This window comes from Ctenopharyngodon idella, chromosome 6, assembly GCF_019924925.1.
Source record: "Ctenopharyngodon idella isolate HZGC_01 chromosome 6, HZGC01, whole genome shotgun sequence".
In the NCBI taxonomy this organism is placed as follows: domain Eukaryota; kingdom Metazoa; phylum Chordata; class Actinopteri; order Cypriniformes; family Xenocyprididae; genus Ctenopharyngodon; species Ctenopharyngodon idella.
Genome location: NC_067225.1, coordinates 31,075,942 through 31,100,653, shown reverse-complemented (window position 1 = coordinate 31,100,653; position 24,712 = coordinate 31,075,942). Strand labels below are relative to the sequence as shown.

Here is a 24,712-nt window from a genome sequence, read left to right as displayed (position 1 = left end):
TGTGAGCGGTAGATGAAAGCGCCGACATCGCGGCTGCTCTTTGATCTGTAAGGAGGCGCTAAAGGAAGGAAGCGAGATTGATTGATTTATTAATTCGGTGAAAAGCAACTTTTTAATCGCGTCTAAACATTCAAACCCTCCTGATTGATGGAGAATCACAGGACGGGCATTTTCGGGATCAAACATTTTAAATTGTGACACTTTGCGCCTTTATATCACATCTGTCAATTCACGCGGCGTCTTTATAGTTTACAGTTCTTGAGCGGAACGGACTGATCTGACCTATTCTTTGAAGTTTGACGTGCGCACGGTTCGATCATGGGCTGCACGGTGAGCGCAGAAGACAAGGCGGCCGCCGAGAGATCAAAGATGATCGACAAAAACCTGCGGGAGGATGGAGAGAAGGCGGCGAGGGAGGTGAAACTGCTCCTGCTCGGTAAGTCATGGCACGTCATGTGTGTGTGTGTCATTTTCAGCAGGTCTGTGTGTTCGGAAGGCTCCCGCGAAAGATTTCGTTTCCCAGTGCTATTTGTCACATGCTTCCATAAAAACAACACGCCAGTACTTTGCTACTCGTTTGGGAGAGATAAATATGTTTAGTATGAGATTGAGATATGATGTGCGGTTCGATTCTATTAGTGATGGATAAACAGGACGGATGCAAACACACCAGCATCCGTCTAATGCTCGGCTGCTGTCTTTCATTTGAGACTTCAAACCACAATATTGGAAGAAATGTCATGGTTTTGGACATGTACCGCGCAAATACCATAGTATAGGTTGAAGCACTTTTGCTTTCCATATAAATACTATGGTGTTACCGTGTTTTCTAGGCATTTTTAGATGATCAGTGCCTGATAAGACATGTGAGCACATGCACATACATTCCGTGGTGGCACGTTGGAGTAGCATGATGTTTTGGACATACCATGGTAGCAGTATGGTATGAAAGTTCCATGGTATAGTGATGATATTAGATGGTGATACTATGGTACTTCCAAAAGTATTATGGCACTTTTTTTTTTTTTTTTGTAAATTATATAAAAGTGCCATGATATTACCATCTGTACCATGCTCAAGACATGTTTTTGAATGGGGATGCATTAAAAAACCAGCACTCCAGTATCTCTGTGCTTTGTCAACACTGTTATATGTGACATTAAATATAAATAACAGTTTGCAGAGTGCATAAGTGATCTAGATGCTGCATATCGTGTGTCATCTAGTTATATCATCATTATCAGTCATGTTGATTCATTTAGTATCGTTTAGCTTTTTCAGGTCAATTGCAGATGTTCTCCAATGTAACTGCAATAATGCATTATGTAACTGTTCTACTATACAGTACGTCCATTAGATACTCACCTCTGCATTGGGGCAAAAAAAAACATAGTTATTAATGTTTAATTATGTGGTTTCCATGGATGCTGCATTGTCCGTTATGCTCATGTGTTTAGGCCTTGTTATAAATAATCTCAGCTCTCTATCGCTATTTTGTATCAATAGCTTGGCATTATATGAAGAGGAAGATACACACATGCTGTTTGACTTTTAGCTAGACAAGCAGGTTAGAAATAAACAAGAGTCTGCAGGTAGTGCACTTGTCGAGTAACCCTGCTGTGAGAATCAGATAAGTACAGCTCTAAACAAAAGACTTCACCATTCAATTACACTTCATTAAAGCTGAGTGCTCCTGCTGTAACCAATCCATTTTTATTCTGGCAGGTCCATTGGTGGTAAATGAAAGCGTGCTTGATTCTGAAAACGACTTGGGGTGGGGGGAAACTGCATAATTCTGTAGTTAATTTATATTGATACGCACCTGTTTAAAAGTCAGTGGATGTTCTGGTAAAATACCTGGATCAACAAAATGATCAGTACAAAAACATACGTTACAATCTGGTATGTATTAGTGATGTTCGCAGTTGTTTTTTTTTTTATGGGCAATAGAGGTTGGATGCCATATTGAATTCAACACAGATGAAAACAAGGCTGACTTACAGTTGTTGCAATGGCAAGCACTATATAAAGGTCCAAGATCATGTAATTTTCACAACTTTCAGATTTATTTTAGGTGGTTTTTGCATGCTGAAAGATTTTTTTTTCTTTCAGAAAGATGGAAAGTACAGTGTATGTTGTTAAACAACATTGAACACTGTACTTCTCTCTTTCACTGCCTCATTTTCATTCCTGTCAAAACTTAAATGGCACTACCCTGATTAAGGCCTATAGCACAGTGAAAAATCTCCACTCATTATATTTTGTTTCTTTTTTGCATGTTTTTTTTTTTTTTTTTTTTTTTGCATGAGTTATATAAGTTATATAAAAGTTTAGATAGCTTTGTCAATTTAAATACATTGGACAAATCAACTGGATAAACAACACAGTAAATTAAGCTAGGTTTACTAAAGTCAAAAAGGTGTTTTTTTTACAGTGCAATGTAGAGAGTATAGGGTGCACAATGGCTGTAGTATAATGTAGATATTAGTGCTGTCAATCGATTAAGAAAATTAACTAATTAATCACATTTTTTTCTGTAATAATCACGATTAAAAACATTGGAGTTTTTAATATTTTATATTGTAATAATTTCACAGTTACTTTCTTCATTAATGTAGAAACAACTTAAAAACAGTATATTTTAGATATTTGTTTAATGGCATCTTTTTATGATGATACTTATTCACTGATACTAATACTGGTACTGATGTCAAGAAATTGATTTTTTAATTATAGACATTCAACATTACAGTATAACTAAAAGCTATCAATCTCAACATTTATTAGGCTTTAACTTAAAACAATCTTCACATAAACCCATTATAATAAATGTCATATGTGGCCTTCCTTCCTGTTAGACAAAATATACAGAAATTGAATAAAGTTATCAAACACTTTGCAGTACTCACTGCATAAATTATAAATTAAATATAGATTAATCCTTATTAAAGCTGCAATTTTCTCTGTTACCTTTGTTCTTTGATTGACATTAATGACGGACATCACAGCAACTGGTTTATTAGGCTGCTGTCACTTTAAGAGCTGCCGCTGCCAAACATGACACAGTTCTCATTTTCTCACAACACTTTAAATTCATTTAGGATGTTATTTAACTCATTTAAGACTGCTCTCATGAGGATACTCGACAAAACGGACATTTTGGCATAATTCTGTGTGTTATTGTTTGTTCAAGTGCATAAGAGAGCTTGATACTGGCGCGTGTGACGGAAAAAAACGAATGCTGCGTTAGTTGCGTTAGTTGCGTTAAATATTTTAAACGCGTTAAACTGAAAAAATTAATCGCATGCATTAACATGCTAATTTTGACAGCACTAGTAGACTTATTACGATTTTAAATGACACATTTTTTAAAATTAACCGCTTTTTTCCCCACAATATTAACTTAAAATTTACACAAAAATGTATTTATTTACATAATTTACAGAAATTGTTTACTGTTTATTGACAAGGATGTCTGTAGATTTTTTGCAGTGATACAAGTGTTATCTCAAAATCGCTGCATATTGTCTGAGTCATTAGCCTGGCTGATATATCAGAATATCTATTAGGTGTAAATGTCAAAGATGTTGGATCTGTATTTTCTAAGCCGTCTTTTTCATGTAGTCTGGTTAACATTGCTCACTATAGTATGATATTGATTGAGTAAGTCTTAGTGAACTTTTAGCATGTTTTCGAAAACTACAAGGGAGAGAGAGGAAAAAATGAGAGAGGCTAACTGTCTGGTTTTTAATCTAGTGCACACAATTTATCACCAATCAGACATATAGTTGAGTTTGGAAGTGTCAGAGTTTATCATAAAACAGATTATGTGACTGTTCATCTCTTAAAGTTAGTGTAGTTGCTTAAACTGTGGCCTAATTCTACATCTAGTCTCCTCTCTGCACACTTCAGTGTCACCACGCCACCCTGAGCTGGAGCGTTTGTGTCCTGTATGTCATATCCTGTTAGTGGCGCAGCATGTGTGCTCTGATGCTGACAGCATGGGGACAGGTGTGACAGCAGCGCTCTTCTCAATACGCTATACCCTACGGAGAGAGCAAGCAGGAGTGAGAATACAGGGAAAACGTGCCCGGGGAATAGGGGAGACAGACTTTAGATGTAATCAAAAAATTGGATGAACTTAACTTGACACTGATTCCCGCTAGGCAACATATAACATGTTCAGCTTTAAAAATATCTCTATGTAAATAAATAAAAGCAATCTAGAAAGCACATACTACATTATTTATGTCCCAGGCTCATAGTGCTAAATCAGAAATGAGACAAGCATCATCACCCAGTGCTCAAGTCCTGACTGGTACAGTGTAAATAGGGATTTCCACACACCAGTGTTTACTGAGCTCCCACTAATGACTTCATACGGTCAGGTCTGAAAATGATAGATGACCACAGCAGTAATCTCATGCTGTGTTATATCCTGTAAACACAGTGCAATTTCTCGTCAGCACCATATTCTGCCTTATTCAGCATTTTTACACGTACATCTAAACGTACATCGTCAGTATGAAATATTCTGAATGTGAAAATGATGCTGGCTTGATTACTTTCCATTGTTTATTCAACTCAAGCACCTGTCTTGGGTTGTACAGGTAGTCGTTTTAAAATTCTGTTGTTTAAGCCAAGAAGAAGACATTGTCACTTTTCACATTAGTGTTAATACAACTCCAGCACTAGCAATATAAACATGGAGAAAACCAATGAACTAAATTGGATGATGATGGACTTATATGTTGCCAGGATATTGACCATAATCAGAATATAATCATGCACTGAAGATACTCAGTGTTCAGTTCAATATAGCAATGTCTGTGTACATTTCTAAAGCAATCAGGGTTAGACTTTATTACTTCAGTGTAATTTTAATAAAATTAAATCCTGTAATGATGATGTCAACCTCATTAGAAGCTGATTAAAGGGTTAGTTCACCCAAAAATGAAAATTAATTACTCACCCTCATGTCGTTCCAAAACCATAAGACTTTTGTTCATCTTCAGAACACAAATGAAGATCTTTTTGATAAAATTTGAGAGCTTTGACGCTTTAAAAAAAGTTCATAAAGAGATCATAAAACTAATTCATATGTATTGAGCGGTTTAGTCCAAATTTTCTGAAGAGACACGATTTCTTTATATGATAAACAGATTGAATTTAGGCTTATATTCACATATGAACATTCATCAACTCACACATCAGTTGTGGTAAATGGAAGCTCAAGCAAGTTTGCTTGACGTGCGAGAACCAATGAAAATCATTCTCGTGTTACACAGCACATTTGAGCTTCTGGAAGAGGTTTGTTGTCGCGCGTCAAGCAACAACAATATGTTCGCTGATCAATGTTTATATGTGAATAAAAGCCTAAATTAAAATCTCTCAGATTTCATTAAAAATATCTTCATTTGTGTTCCAAAGATGAACAAAAGTCTCACGGGTATGGAACGACATGAGGGTGAGTAAATGATTTTGTACATTTTTGGGAGAACTAACCCTTTAAGTATATATTTGGGTCATTGGCGAATAAGGTTTTTAAAAGTGTAAAAAAAAAAAAAAAAAAAACCACCTAATGGAGATATAATTAATTTTGAAGTTTTATTAAGTGTTAACAATGAGATTATGTGGTTTTTATAATCAATTAACACTGCTTTTGTCATTTTTTACAAGATGGACAAAATTTGTCACCAAAAAGTCATTCGGTTTAACCAAAATTTCGGTTTTACCGAATGACACTTTTGGTTATACCGAATGACGATATTTTCAAACAATCCTAACAGACTGATATCTAGCTAGCCAGCTAGCTAGCTAGCAAAAGGACAATCAAATATTTTATATTTAGTACAAGTTTTTAAAATATTACAACATTTTCTATGTTTTATAGTGGTTGTACCGAATGACCTGATGTTTTGGGACATGCGTATGAGCAAGTGAAACATTAATTTTTCAAGTAGTTAAAAGAGAGTTAGTTACTTTACTTCATGACCATGTGGTCCTTTGCAGTCACATCCTGTCACGTGAAATTGACCGCATGAATTGATCCAAAATGGTCCCTTTATATTGGTTACTCCGAATGACATCAACGAAATTCATTTTTCCCGACATTCTTTCTCATAACAAAGCAACGACTTCTACACATAATTTTAATACCATTTTGCACTATGTTGATATATGATGTTATAAAATCATGCCAGAATAAAAAATATATACATTTTAAGATATTTTATTCAGAAATGAAATGGAAATGGCTGAAATGCCTTTGGACGGTTAAACCGAATGACCTTTTGACGCTTCAAAATCTTTAAAAATACTTTTATATGTAGCAAAATATAATTAAAACCTTTTGTATTCAATAATAGAGATCTAGTTGTATTACCTTACATACTTTGGATGTCATATCTTTGTTTATTATTATTATTAAGGCCTTTGGACAAAAAAAATGACCCGTCATGTCATTAACCCGTTTAAGTATAAAAACATTTTCTCATTGCTGTGCATTGTGGGATTGTTTTATCTGCAGTGGATATTGAACATTTTCTCACAGGTTTTCCAGAATGAAGCATTTTATAGGCAGTGTAATTTGTTGTCTACAAATTGAGAACGCCTACAAATGTTGTCTAGGTAGGAATCTCACTAGGTTTTGTGACAGAACTGTGGTTCAGACAGGCTGTTCATAATCATTTTTCCTAATAGCCTCTTTCACTCCTTACTCAGTATGCGTCACATGTTTGAAACCGCTTTGGTCAGAATTATTGACCTTCCCTCCTCTTCATGTCTCTGCCTTTTATGAGCAACCCACCATTATGACACATGTCTGGTGGTCATGGATACTCCAGACTCTTATCAGTTGGGTTTAATTAAAGAAGTTGTTAGGACTTTTGAATGCCAGGAATATCCTTGAGTCATGCTCTTTTTAGCTTTGTTTTCACCCTCCAGAATGTGCCCACAACATGGGCGGCAAGTGTTGAATCCGCAAACAACTGACAAGTCAAGGTCATGTCACAGACTCAGAGCAGGAAGTACTTTGTGGTCTTGTGTTTATGTAAACCAAGCTTCTTTAAACTCTCTTCATGCCTAAACACCTCATCTGTACGAGGTTGGCAAAACTGAAGGAAATTCCAAAAGACAAAAGCATTGGGGACAAGAATGATGAGCACTTTCTTTGGGTTGAATTTTTTTGAAAGGAGAATGGCCAGCGGCGGCAGTTACATCACATAACTAATGGAATTGTGCCACAGAATGGGGGCAAGTGACTGTCAGGAGGGTTCATGTGCTGGAAGCTGCTGTTATAGACACTCATTTTGAGAGGCTATTCTGGACTTTTTATACAGGACCTTGACATTTCTATGTGTATATCACTTGTAAATCCCTGAGGAAGAGGAAGTTTTTAGCTGGACATCATTTAACTGCAGACAAGGGTTGGGCAACATAGCTAGAATTATATGGTAACATTCTTTTCAAAATCAGGGTTGAAATAATGGATAAAAAAAATCCTAATAAATACTTATTTTTTTTACACTTCCATTTAAATGATTTAAAAAATCAATACTTTTATTTAGCAAGGACACATTTAATTAATCAAAGGTGCCGGTAAAGATGTTTATAATGTTAGAAAATAATTTAAAATAAATGCTGTTCATTTGAACTTTGTATTCCAGATGAATTCTGAAAAATATGTATCATGTTTTCCCCAAATATATGAAGCAGCACAACGTTTCAGCATCAAATCAGCAGATTAGAATTATTTCTGAAGGATCATGTGACACTGACGACTGGAGTAATGATGCTGAAAATATATTCAAAAACTATTATTTTACATTGTAATAATATTTCACAATATTACTGTTTTTTTTCTGTATTTTTGATCCAATAAATGAAGCTTATTTCAAAAACATTCAATTTTTACCAATCCCAAACTTTTCAACGGTAGTGTATATAATCAGAGCAACCAATATTTCAACCAAACACCCATTGTGGCTGATTAAATTCAAATGTAAAATACAGTAAAAACTGATGTAGTTAGATAAGCAGTTGTTTTGTATAGATCAAGAAACACATACTCAATTTCACATAAAGCTTGACTCGGCATACTGAGAGGTGAGCCTTTTGGGATAAAAGCTGGTGTATCCGTTGTTAAAAACCTAGAAGGCAAGTGGCTTTAGTGATTTATCAGCTGCACTGTTTACATTTGGAGTGTTGAGTCATTGTGTTGTGTCTGTGTAACTTTGGCTCATGGTGTTCTGAGGGGCAGGAAAGAGCAGAGGTCAGAGCAGGATACTTCCTGTCGGGAGACGTCCAGCACAGAGCGACAGTCCCAGACAGTGATAAAACGGTCAGCGAAAGCAGCACCTTCTCCTTTTACCTTCAGATAGAGTGCAAAAACAACTCGCCAAGGTGACACTTCTCAGAACAGGTGACAGCTTCCCACACAGCCATACTGTCACACACTTACATCTTCAAAATACACACACACACTTCAGAACGAGACTGTGCCCTCCAAAAACCTCCTCTGTGATTTGTGCACAGTGCGCACACACATTTCGAAACAGACGTCTGGCTCTAGGTTTCCTATTTCAGCTCGTCTCAGAGGTCTTACATCAACCTTGCCCAACTTGTGTGTCTCCTGTTTTTTCATAGAATGATGTCAGTTCTTCAAGTCTCAGCATGGAATATACCAAAATTTGGTGTTGCAAGCGGTCCTTTGAAACTTGTTGTGCTGTTTATTTGCTCCAGGTTTTATAAAAAAATAATTTATAACTTGTGCGAGATTTCAAGTCCTCAGAAGCCATACGATAACTTTGACTGATGAACAGAGCAATGCTTAAATTGTTATTCACTAAAAATCACATATTACTGTATGCACTTATTAAAACTTAATGCATGGCGATTGGTCACAAGACACACCAGAACCAATGGCCATTGGCACCATTGATGTCAATCCCAGTACGTCAACAGAAAAGACGTTTCAGTGGCAGAGAAAGTTATTTTGAGGACTGAAGAATTGTGTAATATGGGTCAATTCTGTTTTCATGTTGTCTTTGAGGTGTGCTGAGATCATCCACAGTAGATGATTTCTCTTGTTTAGTTGTTTACGGCAGCTCTACAATAGTTGTTCCTTTTATTGTCGCGTGTATCATTTGGGATGTTGTGCATTTATTGATCTCAGCCTGTTGGGGCTAAAATGCTTGCAGCCATTTACCAGCGACCTACTGTGCTGTTTCTGTCATTATAGGCTGAATGCGTCAGCTGGTTTGCCAGTTTCTCTCACACTCATTGTTGGTCCATTTTCATTGCTGCAAAGCTCAGAAAATAGACAGAACCTCCTGCAGCCCGCATTGTAATCTGTGCCATTAAGTTGAGAGTGTGTTCAAAATGGAGAAGAAATCAAACACTGTTTCATCTTAACACAAAGATTTACATCATAGTGTATATATACTACAGTCTGTTCAAAATGTTGAAGTTGGTCAGTGTTTTTGAAAGAAGTCTCTTATGCTCACCAAGGCTAGGGTTCAGTTCTCACTATTACCTAGTTGCTTATTAGCATGCATATTACTAGGATATTAGTTGTACTTTTAAAGCACATATTAATGCCTTATTTTGCATGACCATATTCTACATCCCTTAATCCTACCCAATACCTAAACTTAACAACTACCTTACTAACTATTAATAAGCAGAAATTAGGAGTTTTTTGAGGTAAAAGTTGTAGTTAATAGTGAGAATTGGACCCTAAACTAAAGTGTGACTGACATCTTTTGCAACAATATTCACTTGTGATCACATTGATTTCGAAACTGTTCCAAAACCACGTTTAAATTCTGCAAAGTATGTGCACCACACGTGACCACATGTTTTTGCACATGTGAAATTCATGTGGTTTTTCTATAAGGATACGGTCACTTTTGATGAATTTAATGCATTTTTGCTGAAAAGTCTTAACTTATTTTTTTTTAAAAAAAGTCATACTGACCCCAGACTTATGAATGGTAGCGTACGTTGATGGCCAAGATGATTAATTGGCAAATATTTAGCCATTTTGTTAGTATCAGGTGATAATGTTTGGACTATTATAGGAACTTCAGATAACTTTGAAATAATTGTTAGTGAATTTTTAGTAAATATTATGTTAAGTATATGTTCATCTGATTTCAGTAGTGTACATTTCATGCTGTCTTTGTTATATTTATTAGCCACTTTCATTTCTAGATATCTGCATCGACCATTGAAACACACTGGGTAATATTAGTATTCATTTATAAATGTACTCATGCAACTTAAATAAGTAAAAGTAAATCAATAAAATGTATTTTGTGCTGTATGATGAATATATTTTTTTTCTAAGATTTACTTCCATAATGGTCTATTTTAGTTTTATTGTGGTTATGACAGTGGTTTTCCTGTCACATGCTTCTAAAATCCCCTCCACTACCTGGGCAGTCTTTCATTCAAATATTGTTTGTGGTTTTGTTTTCATATCTGGGGCCAGTTGCGTAAACATAGACATTATATTAAGACTGTGTGCCTTAAGAACTAGTATGAACCCACTAGCAGTAAGTTGGGGGTAACCAGTCTTACTTTTCAATATCAAATTAGACCAATCTACATTTTTATGTAACTGACTTAAAAAGTTATGAGCAGTCTTAAAGAAAAAATAAAAAACAAATTGATGGCTAACTTTTTTTTAAGCATTTTATGCAACCAGCCCCTGGTGTTACACCAAATTTCCCTTTAAATTTCCTTCTAAAGCCGACAATCTCATAGTGTGCTTTTGTCAATTAAATCTTGACCATAACTGGCGTTGGTGTATCTTCATTCGCTGACTTCTCGTCTTGCCAGATGGAATGTCGAGGGAACTGCGAAACCCATCTGACACAATGCCGTCAGCCCTCCGGTGGAGGGTTTGAACATGGCTCTGTAGGAGTGCTCTTTGTGAAGCTCTCCTCTTTTTGAAGCATGCCTCTGTTCACTGCTCAGAGATGTAAATTGGGCTGATTAGGCCACTTGACGGGTGGCAGTGTAGAGCCGCACTGGAGATCAAAGACACTGGCAACGCTGCGGACGACGACTCTTTAGACACCAATGCTCTAAATTGGTATAATTTATCACGGTAGTGAATGTTGTCATTATGGATGCCCTTCTCAGCGTCTCAAGAGCATTCTTTTCTTGGAGAGGACACTGTGGACATGCAATAAGTATACTTGCAATCTGAAAAAACAGTAGATGAAATTTAAACTGCTGCTTGAGTTGTAGCTAAGCTTGTTGGTCATGCTGGCAGTGTGAGTTCAAGTCTAGTTTGCGCCATTACCCAATCCTCTCCTTCTCTTTTCTACCTATTCTTTTCTGTCCTTTTGACTATTACTGTAAATTAGCGTTGGCTGGTATGACCAAGTCTTATATTAGGAGTATTTAATACATAATGGTAACAGTATAACTCTATAATTTATATTTGCTGGAAAGACATTGAAAAACTTGTTTATATATTAGGCGTTTTATTGGTGCTAATGGTTGTTATTTTCAGTGTTGGAAACCATTTTTTTTTTTTCCAGAATTTTTTGATCAGCAAAAGGTGAAAAGAACCACATTTGTTTGAAATACATTTATTTGTAATGGAAATCTTTTGAACATTATAGATGTCTTTACAGTCACTTTTGATCAAGTTTAAGTGTCCTTGCTGAGTGAAAGTATTAATTAATAAAAAAATTTTAATACCCTATGTCAAAAAGACCAAAAAATGAGAAAACGCTGCTAGAAAATCTGTAGAAAAAGGAAAGTTTGTAGATTTTTTTTTTTTTTTTTGCATCTTTACAAAATACAGATGGTTTCTGGTTTCTACTAGGACAGTTTACATGCCATCTAATCCCATGTTCAATCAACACACATTTATTGAATTGATTAGCTATATCACAATTCATTGTATTGTGTAGTGTGTAAACAGATCCCTGGTCAAACTGCAATCTAAAACTCCCTCCACATGTGATTTGTGATAAGACTTTGATTGCATTGCACATTCTGAGTGCATCTCGGTACATCCCAGCCAATTTCCCCTGTACATTGTGTGCTGTACATTTCCCAAGCTCATCACGCAATGATCTCTAGTTTCTGTCTTTCATTTCATATCATGTTTTGGTTTCATTCTTTGTCTTGAAACAAGCCTCCTGCTGCTTACAATGAGATCATTTGATGTGGACAGAAAAAAGCTAATAATTAACATGGAACAAGTACATTGAACAAACAGGCAGGTTATAAAGGCTCATGTTTGAGATGGTATTGATTTTCCCCCTCTTTCATGTTTCTAATTTTTTGACCGGAATATCAAACTTTGAGTTTCTTTGACTTGGGCCAGTAAGAAACACCCTAGTAAGCACCAAGCAACTAGAGCAGAACATGATTTGATGTGACGTAACCTCATGTCTTGGCACACACAAGTTACTTTGTATTAATTAGCATATTGGAGTGATTTGCCAGTAGCAAACTAGCAAGTCAAAGAAAGGTTTATTATGTTGTTTTCCCCTTTGGCATGAGTGAAAAAGTAAAATGTGTCTGATTGTGCTGCTGCATTGAGCCGCTGTGTTGTGCTGGCCTGATCTCTATAGACCAAATTACTGTTTACAAACAAAAGCTTATCTGCAACTTGTCTTTTTGCAGAGTTCCTAAAGAAGATTTAGTGCTTCATTTAAATAGAGCAGTGTGCATCCAATTCTAGAAGTCTGTTTGAGATTTGGACTTCTTTTGATTTCCATCATTATCAGTGGATCAGGACAAATCTGCGTGGATCCCTCTGCTGCTCTAATCAGACCTGGCTGACCCAGCTGATCCTGGACTGGTGTCATTCGATTTGTTTGTATTTTGTATTTCACTAGTTGCAAATGCCTGATTTTAACTCTTAAAGCACCGTGTTGAGAAATATCAGACCAAATACATGAGGGCTAGGTGATAGAACGATAACTATAATTATCACTTTATAATTTTCCTCATTAAAACTATAACAAGTTTGATAAAATCTTTATGCACTATGCAAATAATGCTGATAGTGATGCCAATAACCGATGAGCGCTGCCATTTCTGTTGTGTATGAGAAACATTAAATGGAAAATGTGCCAAAAGCTTAACGAATCTGAGCTACTTGTTTGAACCACGTGACACAGGACCAGTTATCAGCTGGGGTCAAAAAACAGTGCAATGAGAGCAAAAGCGAATGCATTTACTCTCTGACCATCTCGATCACGCGACCACTAAACAGCACTGTGAAATCCTTGTGATTTAAACTAGTCTGATGAAACAGCATTGACATGGAAAACAGGAGAAACATTGAGCCACAATGTTCCAGTTAGAAGGATTTTCAATCCATAAATCACCAACATTTACCATGAATTTACTCTAGTAACACAAACTGTAGCCATGGTATTGTGGCAGAAATGTGGTATATTCATAATGGTATTATATTGTTAATGTAGACATTAAATGTATTAAAGGAGTAAGGGAATATAATTATAGTGTATATATATATATTTTTTTTATTAACTTATAGCAGTTTCTGTTTTTTATAACAAATACCATAGAAACAATATAGTTACTTTTTACCATAGTTGTGAGGTGTAATGCATGGTTTTACCATTGATCAAAATAATATGGATGACCAATGGTTAATTTTAATCCTTACTCAAACAGTCTTAAGTATTTAAGTTTTGCTCTATAAAAATGAGGTTGTTGCAATTTTTACAGATATTGATGTTTTTGTTAATGAACATAAATTTACATCTGCATCCCAACTCAAGCTACTACCAATGTCACTCAACTCAGGCTACTGTCAAATTTGCATTTCTAAGAGACCCAACAAGTAACATTAATTTGTGAAATGGATCACTAAAATTGCAGCGCTGCTCAATCACTAAAAGCTGCTTGCCCGAAGAACAACAGTTGCTTCTTTTGTGACGACATCATTTAATCTATGGAAGTGTGTTATTTTGAGAGATATTACACACTCTGTCTGCAGATTCTGTATTTGTGCATTTCATTATAAACCTTTGAAATTTGATTGCATCTCCATGGAGCATCCTGGTTTTAATAACAAAATACATTGCGATTTTTCTAAACACTTGAACAGAGGCCTTTACAGAATGAACATTTTGTTGGGCTTGCACAAACATAACCAAAATCATAATTGTGGCTTATTTCCCTTGATATAATAGTAATGGCATTGGTCAAACTTATTCCTTATGTTTCTGAATGACTTTATTGCTCTTTTATTCCTCAGTAAATGTTGAATAAATTATACACAAAGCATGCATGTCTACTGCGAATAGAAAATGAAATGCAACTGTAGTAGACCTACATGGAGCACTATACTTGACATTCTTCACTATTAGTTAACTTTTGCAGCTGTAATTGTAATCTTGATGAATTATTTTAGTTTGCTGTCCCACCTTTCAGTTTTACCCCCCCTGAGATTTGTGATTTCATCACAAGCTGAAAGCGCACTATACCACAACTGGCGATAATCTCACACGATCTGATGGTTGTTATTTTACGGATGTAGTATGACTGAGATCATCTTTAGGGGGACTCGGGCACATTGTTAAAGAGACAGTAGATTTGTAATGAGTTGGGGTGTGTGCGTGTTCGCTGCTTATTTGTGTTCATTTAGCTTACATAACCATGCGACGGTTCCTCAGAACACGGGCTGTTAGCTTGTGTCCGAGTCTCCATGGAGACATGTTTCTGTCTGTAGCAGACTGTAGTGTGTTTTTCCTCAATATGAGTTCAGTGAAGGCCAGACATCAATGTACTTCCTCATATTCAGCCATAAATTACAATACAATGTAAACATGCTATTTATTATGTTCTGTCTTTGTAAGAGTGTTCATGCATCAGAATAGAAGTGTTAAAATTGTATGGATGAACATTTAGGATCTATCTGGTGATGTTGTAGCATGAGAATTAGCTATTAGGCTAGAGCAATACGACAGTTTTGTGTGACTGTAAGGGTTTTTCAAGGACGGATGCTAATATTTAGATAATAGAATGGCTGATGCTGATAACGGCGCTTTTTTTTTTTTTTTTTTTTTTTTAAAGATGGCAGATGAGACATAAAATTGTCATCCATCCATCCATCCATGTCAAAAGTACCGACTTCGGAACCAAGTCGTTACTGAAGCATTATTTAATATTTTTAAAGTGTTGATCATTATAGACAATCACAGACATATCTGTTGAGCATGTGAACACAATGGCCAATCAGAGGTGTTTAAGAATCTGCTCAACAGCGCTCAAAATGCTATGGGGAAATGCTGGTATCGTCACATTTTTAAAATTTCAGTACCAAAGTCGGTACTTTTGACAACCCTGCTACTGTTCTATTTATCTATCTCGGATTTAGTGAAAGTATTCATAATATGTTTGTGCCACAGCATTTTTCTGTATTCTTTCTAAGATTCTTGCTCTTTCATGTTATAGCATGTCTCTCTACAGGTATTCACACATTCTTCTCCCCACCACACCATTATTTCACACCTTGATTTTTCACCTTGGTTTTAACAATACCACTATGTTGCATTAAAATCCCCATTGCTGCAGACCTGCTACTTTTTTTTTTTTTTTTGCCAGAGGAGATGATGTAAGGTGGTTTAATGGAAGAATAAGCAAATGAAAAGCAGCTGAATCCGGTGTTTATGGGGGCAGCTGTTCAGCACATGTGGCCAGTAGCTGCTTCATAAAGACAGAAATGCTCTTTAATCTGAGTATGAGAGAGAGAGAAAGAGAGAGAGACGGGCAGACGGCCGTGGGTGAGTGTCGACTAGTTCTCTGCCTCAGGAAAAATACTGTGTTTCCTCCCTCCACTTCCACCACCCCATTCCATTCTACGTGGCATTCCATGCTGTCTTACTTTAGCCTGGCTAGAGCCACCTTCCCAATTTTCCACTAGGAATGGGAATGTTAAGGAATTCTGATCATTTAATGTCTCTGAATCCTTAAAGAGTCCATTAATTATTCTTTTTTTTCATAACTCTATACAGTAGTTTATCAAAAAATGAAAATTGTTATTATTATTATTTTTTGGGGTCTAAACTGCATTGAATTTCATTGAATTTCATTGTACGTGTGAGCTAAAAGTAGTCCCTTTAAAAGTAGTATTGTTTTCAGACAGACAGACAGATATTTAGAACAGCTGTGTCTTGTACAGTGGGCTCCACAAATATTGGCACCCTCCATAAAGATAAGCAAAACAGACCATAGTAAAACATCTTTGGTGTTTATGGTGTTTTGGTGTTGTGGTATTCTGAATGATACCAATATGATTTGTGATGCAGCCTGGAATCATAACCACCTTTACGAATCTTACGAGCCTCGTTTACTGAAATCACATGACTTTGGCAGTTTGATTCACGTTCCGAACCACTGATTCGAAACAAAAGATTTGCGATGCTTCATGAAGCAGTGTTTTGAAATCGCCCATCACTACATATTGTTGAATAAAGGCGTTATTTTGGTTTTTTTGGTGCACAAAAAGTATTCTCGTCGCTTCATAACATTAAGGTTGAACCACTGTAGTCACATGAACTGTTTTAAATATTAAATATACTGTTATAAATAGTCTTTAGTAGCTTTCTTGCCATCTGAAAGTGTTTAATGTCTTGCTGGCAATGGAGGCCTCACTGAGCCATCGGATTTTATCAAAAATATCTTAATTTGTGTTCTGAAGATGAGTGAAGGTCTTACAGGTGTGGAACAACATGAGGGTGAGTAATAAATAACAGATTTTTCATTTTTGGTGAACTAACCCTTTAATATTCAGCAATATTACCGATTTGACTGTACTGACACTGTCAGATAAGGTTGATGAACATATGGCAAGGGACCTGAGTCCATACAAAATCTCTCCAGATCCTTTAGATTCAGAGGACCATGCTTGTGGATTCTCTTCTTTAAATTGCAGGGTTTCTATGGGTTTCGTTTCAAGGGTCTGTTATGTTCATGGCAAAACCTTCATTCTGTGGGCAGTGAACCTTTTTTTTAATTATTATTATTATTATCATTTTTGAGGTGTGTTTTGGATCATTGTCCTGCTGGAAGATCGAACCATTGCCAATTTTAAGCTTCCTGACAGGGTCAGTCAGGTGTTGATTTAATATCTGCTACTGTGATGGAGTTTGATACCATGTATCCTAACAAGTTGTCTGGGGACTTTGGAAGAAAATTAGCCCTGAAGCATTAAAGATCCACCACCTTGTTTCACAGTGGGGTTGAGGTACTTTTCTACATGGCCATGTTTCTATCTATGTCAAACCTACCTAAACCTAAAAAGCTCTGTTTTGGTCTCATTTGACTAAAACACAGTCCCACTGAAAGCTCCAGTAATGCCTGGCAAAGGTTTGTTGTCTGATGAACCTTCCCAAACACCCTTTCCAGTCATTTTATCTTATCATATTCACTTCTTTCTTCTACTAATAATGTCTTTTGCGGTGCAGGAAGCACTATTCTCAGTTCTCTATTTTCCACAAATACCTTATTACGAAATCAGATCCAACCTTGTCTCAAGTTATGGCTTTAATGTGCTTGACAAGAACTTTAAAGCAGAATATTAGTTTTACACTCTTGTTTTTGACACATCTGCCATCCTGTCAGTTTGTGCAATGATTTAAAGACACTCTTTCTTTCAACCCTGAGCTTTTGTGCATCTGTTTTTTGGTACCCCACAGACCCAGAACAGCCGGAAGCAGCGCTCTCTCAGATACTGGCATCCTCTTTGTGCTCTGAGATTATCCATCTGGCCCTTAATTAATGGGACTTGTCTTGATATGATTAAGGGAATAGCTGAATTTGTTCAGTGCTGGTCGCGGTGATCCGTTTGGTTTAATTCAGTATGATGATCGTGCTGAAACTGGAGGCATGATTATTGATGATATATTGCGGATTGTCAATAGTATATTTTCAATGATTGGCAGCTGGTGTCATGTGTGCGTGCGCAAGCATTTGTACATGCTTGCCAGCGCATGATGTACGTGCGAGTGCAACCCTGAGATGGAAACATGACTTCTTTTTCTGAGCAACTGCAGAGCATCAACAAATACTTGCGGTGGAAATATTTCATGTTGTGGTGAATTGAGAGAGAGAGAGAGAGAGAGAGAGAGAGAGAGAGAGAGAGAGAGTAACAAAGACACGGTAGAAGGAAAAGGAGAATAGAAAGGCACACGGCAGTGCAGTGCAGTTTAAAATGAAATCGTTTCTCTTAGCGCTACAGTTTAAACTGCAATATCTTGAAAATTGGTTTAAATTGAGCATACTTCAGAAACAAAGGCAGAGATTTGTTGTTTGGATTTGGTTTGAACAGGGAGTGATCGTCCGGTTCCGTTTTCATAATGAAATGTGTAGATCACACATGCATGTGCTGATACTCTGCAGAGGAACATTTGCACCAGCTTCCTGTTGGCAAAAACAGGAAGATCAGTGCGGTTTCAGAAAGAACATGCAGATTATATTAAAACATGCTGTTATTAAACTCAAGCGTTTCCATTGTAGTCTATAACAGACTGTAGCATGTTTTCAAGGTTTTAAATCCACAAAGGAGGCGCTTCTCATTTCTAATGTGTCTGTCTGCTTTTTACTTCTCTTTTAAGTCGCTTTAGATTCATGCTGGACTATATTTGGTACACTGTAAACCTGAATAAGAATAAGAAGGCAGTCAGTTGCCTCAATTTTTAAGTTAAGAAATTCAAAGTTTAACTAAGAACTGGCAGATTTTTATTTTGTATTCTTACATTTTAATTGTTCTTAACTTGAAATGTTTGAGTACACTAATTCATACATTTAACTTAAAATTTTCATATAACCTCAATGTGAACATTTTTTTTAGTGTAAACTTGGCTAGCTATAACAAGCTAATTCAGAAAATGCTAACTTGCTAACTTGTTAACAATAGTATGGCATAGCACTTGCTGAATGAGTGCAGAAATATAAAGCATTTAACATACCTGCTCTCAAACCAAGCCACATACACCACTTGTCACTATGATGGTAACTCTCCAAAAAACCACATTAACAGAAACTCTTCTAAATTAGCACAACAAAGCATTAATTACTACTAAATCTCCCACTTAACATTAATCTTGCACAAAAAACATTGTATGACACTTAATTTTAGCATTTACTATCCCTTTCGAGTGCCATGGGCAAAGCATGCTGGAAAATAAAAATCCCAGCCCAGTTTCAGTTAAACTTAAGTTTATCTAAATTAAAAGAAATAAGTTCTTAAAACTCAAAACAATGAAACAGTTCAGTTTACTTGAAATATATCAGTTCTGTGAACTTGAAAGTAAAAGAAAGTGTTAAGTACTCATAAAAATGAATTTGACTGAACTAAATTGTTTAATTTAAGTTTGTCCTACTCAAACCAATTAATTATTTTGAGCTTTAGGGTTAACAGTGTATATATTCACTTTGGATTCACGCTTTAATATTCTAGTATGTGGCAAAATAGCGCTAGTCGATTGTTATTCTCATTTGACAAAAGATTTCACCTAAGGGCCTGTTTACACCTGGTCACTTCATGTGTTTTCTCTGATCGGATAGCTATCTGATTTATCAAAACAATTCCATTTACACTTGGCCACATAAACGAGTCTCAGCAAAATGGATATAAATCCGATCTTAAGTTCCCGCACTGTATGCAGATTTAATGGAGTTCACATCAGCGAAAGTAAGAAGTATGAGCTGCATTTTATTGATCATCAGCTAATTTCAAAATCAAAGACCACAATAGGAGAGAGTGCTGCAACAGCACTGGTAAGATCATGTGACAGTGTTTTGAGCATCTACGACGTACTTTTACTTTCATTTGCGTCAATGTGTACGTCAGCTTGCTGAAGATACTCAGCTGCTCATCTGCGGTGATGTGTGTTGCAGTAGCACTGTCATATCTGGCTATAACGTTATTTAGCCTGTAACAAGCTCTCACACTTTATTTTTTAGCATTTTTGGGAGGAGTAAAATTTACATATGTGGTTTCAACAGCCAGATGCATTTTAGACCTGTTCAGTTTTGACTGGAATGCATCCCAGACCACCTGCTGAAGTGGTTTGAGCCATTTAAATCCATCTCGAATGCGTTTCGGAGGGCATTTACACCTGGTGTTTTCACGATCGGATTGCTATCTGATCAGAGAAAACGCATGAAGTGACCAGGTGTAAACGGGCCCTATAATAAATATAAAATCAATAAATAATGACTTTTGATGAGGAGTGTCTTTAAGCGCCAGAAAGGTTGTAATATTAGTTTGTAATGTTTTGGAGGTTGGGTTGGAATCACTAATATCTCACATATTTAAGATGACCGAATCAAAAATAATGTGTATTAACCTCAAGAACCAGCTGTTTTTCTCTTTTGGTTGAGATGATTCAATAAATGAAGCTGCAAAATTATTTCGTTCATATGGTGTGTTTACATGGATTCATCTCTAATAATCTGTTTTGCAGAATTACATTGGTTCAATCAAATATGAAGAGGTATTTTGCGAACATTAAATGCATGTATTTTTGCTTTTAATGTTTGTGTCATCATTTAATTCCATTATTTCAATAGGAATATTTGTGTTTTAGCAAATCTGTTACTGTTGTTCTCAACATGGAACAGCGTTCGCAGCTCATTTTATATTCCTAATGTGATATATTTCCATGTGGATACAACAGGAAAAACGAGTACAAATGTTGGGTAAAAATGTGATTGATTTTCTCTCTGGAATTGGTTTGCCTATATGTCAGAGGAAAAGGAACATTGTTTCAGAATTGAAGCAAGTTATTACATTTTGATGAAAGATTATGAAGACAAACATTTCATTTTGTGCACACCAAGACCGAGCGTGTGTATTGAGAAGTCTACAATGAACAAGTGAACAATAGGTTAAGGACATATTACTTATGTTTCAAACACATTCACATTTCAGGTTTAATATAAGAATGATGTGTCACAGATTTGATGGCTAGTGTGGATTAAGGGGGTAAGCCGTGCTCAGAGGAACGGAGAGATCAGAGATGGTGGGTTTTAGCCTGATCTCCCCTGGGGAGATGTGATAGTGTGCTGCTGTTTTTAGCCCCTGTCTGCAAGAGCAGACAAGAAAAGGACATTTCGGAAGCGCCACACCAATAGTGATTCCAAGCGTAATATGCAACCACATCTTACGTAGATGCTTTGAAATGGCAGTTTGACCATATACAGAGCTAAAACCTTAGTATTTTGACTGAAATGATTTTATTTGCTTTTGTTACCTAGTTATTTTTATTGAATTGTCTTTGAAAAGATGAGCCTGTATTTTATATACCCAATAATACAAATCAAAGATTTTAAGTGTGTGTGTGTGTGTGTGTGTGTGTGTGTGTATAACAGCCTGTAACGTGTTTTAGAGGTTTTAAATTAACAATGGAGGCTAAAACGTTAGCATGTTACTGTCTTCTTTTCACTTCACTAAATAAATGTTAATGTAAATGTGTATAAATGTATGTTTATGCCAATAAAAGACCACAGAAACAGAACATTTTGCCTTTTTTTTTTTTTTTTGATGGATTTCACAGGTTGGTAAAACTTTATTTCAATATTTCTTTAGACATTCTACATTCTACTAACTATAAGTAACTTTGCAACTACATGTCAACTAACTCTCAGTATTAGCATACTGTGTTAATATCTGCTTACACTTTATTTTGATAAAGTAACTATATATGTCTACTTATTCTACTAACCCTAACCTAACAGTCTACTAACACTCTAATGAGAGTTAGTTGACATATAGTTGCAGTTACTTGTAGTTAGTAGAATGTGTGAACTATCGAAATAATGTGTAAACTTAACCTAGTGTTTACTTGCCACATTGTTTACCAATGACTTAAATTATCACTAGTTATAAAGGAAGCTATAGTAGGGAATTTATACAAAATTTATGCAACAGTTGCATTCTATTTTACATTTCTAATTTTAATAATGTTCACATTATGAATGTCAAATAGGATGCAAATGCCATTTCTGATTGAATAAAAAAAAAAGATAAATTGTTCTGTTTCTGTGGTTTTTATTGGCATAAATACCCATATATATCCAATTAGATTTTAAATTTGTGTGTGTATGTATAACGGACTGTAGCATATTTCCGGTTCATAAAGTCAACCGGAAATGAATATAAAATAGAATGCAAATGCATAAAGTCAATTTTCAATCCATTTTTGGAATAACGTGTACTGATGAATCTTTCGCACTACATGTATTTAAGACAGTGAATGAATGACTGTAATTGCAAATGTTCCCATTACATCTATTAGTACAACATGGCATTACTGCAGTATCACAGCTTATCCGCTGTAAACAAACGTTTCCATTTGGATTAAGCTTTACCTTTGGTTATCCTGTTTATTAACTCCAATCTGTCTCTTGCCTAGCCATACAATTACAATTTGACGTTTTTTCTTTATCGGCTCAATCTGTTTTTCTAAACAAACACAAGCTTGAGCTATTGAGCCTGACAACTGCATAAATGAAGGAAATTCACTGTGATTTACCCAATACACCTTCTGATGCCTGTCTTAATGCCACAGCTCAGCGTGTCTCGGCTTGATTCAAACTCAAATGTGGTCTAACGAACTGTTTCGTTGGCAGTCTGTGCGGTGCAGCCTGGATTCACTGTGGAAGTGGGAGTTGACGTGCTTGCGCACCACTGCAGTGCAGCATGCAGAACTGCTGAACCGCTCTGGGTTTCTGACCCACTTTTTCCCTGTCTTTCATTTGTTCCACTTCAGGATTCATTTCACACACTGTGCCCGGTGGCATGACTCGAGTGTGTTTGAACGACAAGAATAGTCTGTCGGGCCTTTCACGTAGATAGAAAAGAGGATCTGTAGAAATGAGGGGTTTTGTGTTGGAAAATTAATGCTGGATGTAATCGCTGACGGTCATGTTTCATCTGTGCTTGAGCGTGGATGGGTTTAGCCACTAAGCAGAGCAGTAGCAGGTTCTACAAGACAATACCAGCAGGCGTTATGAATGACAAACAAAATGCATTGTGTTATCAGAGCGTATACTGTATAGTGCAGATGGAGTTACGAAAGTATTATGAATTGACTGAAATATTTGATTAGTCCTGTGCAGAATCTGATTTGGTTGGGATTAGTGCTCGACTGGGATGGGATTTTCAATGGCTGATGGCCTATATAGTAGCATATACATTATGCAATTTAATGTATATTAAATGTTGGCATTTATTTATTTATTTTTATCACACGAACTGAAAGCAGATAATGTCAGGGTATGTGTTTTTCTAATTCAGACCCTTAACTTTTTCTAAGGTTTCAAAAGGATTATATAGTTAATCATTTTTACTGTATAATATTAAGATTTGGGGTTATGTAGTGTTTTTTGGGTAACGTTCCTTGATGGCAAAGCATGGCCACAGGATTTTGGCTTTAGATCAGTGTTATTATCATTAGGTAAAAAAAGAAAGAAAAAAAAGTTAATTAAAATAAATCTAAGTTGAAGCACTAAATTACTAACTGGAAATAAAGGAAAAAGAACTAAAAGAACTAAAACTGAAATAAGTATAAATAAAAAACCTAAATAAGAATATATATTACCTAACGATAATATCACGACACAGCGATTCTGCGATAATTGATATATTGCTCGATAATCCTATAATGATACATCACGATATCTGTCTAACTATTAAAACAAAATGCCAGTGAAAAGGTTCAGTGCAGGTTTTCTCTCTTTATTAAAGTCCAAACTGTTATAAAACGGCACAAAGTTTTTCAGTCTGTAAATTAAATTTAACATTTTAAGTAAATTAAGCATTTTATGCTTATACTAAAAGCTTAAACTTTTCGTTGCATGTAAACTGACACACTTAGCCTAACTTAACTTCTTATCGACTTATTTTATATAAGCCTGGTAAGTTACTTTAAAAAAATTACCAACCTCTTTTATTTAGACCTGGGAACATCTCAGTGTTTACCAGCTTCCTTAAAATAAACCTGGGACTAGTGTTGTCAAAGATACCGACTTGGGTATTTTAAAATGCTAAAAATGTGACGATACTAGCTTAGCCTAGCATTTTGAGCGCTGTTGAGTGGATTCTTAGGGTGCGTTCACAATTGTAGTTCGGTTCGTTTGGTTCATTTGGTCCGGACCAAAAAAGAAAAAAAAAAACCATTTAGTCCTGGTCCGATTAACGTTCAGTTTGGCATATTTAACACTGAACCAAAAGATAACGAACCTAAAGGCATAGGGATACATTCACAACCTGATTGGTCGGATTTTATGACGTATTGCCTATTTTGAGACTGAACATACCAAACATCCAAAACAATGCTGTATGCTGAGGTAAATGCGCTTGTTGTGTGTGCGTAGCCTGCATATGATGGTGTTTTGACCAGCTGGGAACTCGTGAAGAGCTTATAAAATGTGTAAAGGAGTCAAAACAGCGGCGGGAATCCCTCTGTCACACACACAAACAATCTGCTGTGTGGAGACGTGCATCTGATGCCTGTGATGGGCAAACTCGCGACTGTGACGAAAAAAAATACGATATGCGTGAAGTTTCTGTCCTTTTTAGGGTCTCATCTTCCTGTTTTTGGTTCGTTTACATGTCTTTGGTTCATGTTGCGTTCATATATCATTCGAAACGCACCAGAGTTTGTTTGGAAGCGAATCGAGACCATCTTTTCAGCGG

The 24,712-nt window shown here is 36.1% G+C and overlaps 1 protein-coding gene across 1 annotated transcript in view; it reads left to right on the top strand.

The window, feature by feature from the left end:
• Positions 1–24,712, top strand: part of gnai2b (guanine nucleotide binding protein (G protein), alpha inhibiting activity polypeptide 2b) — a 52,099-nt gene that overhangs the window by 368 nt on the left and 27,019 nt on the right. The window contains exon 2 of the mRNA XM_051898174.1: positions 249–436. Within this exon, the coding sequence (XP_051754134.1) occupies positions 319–436 (118 nt within the window). The 5' untranslated portion in view covers positions 249–318. The remainder of the gene's footprint in view (positions 1–248; positions 437–24,712) is intronic.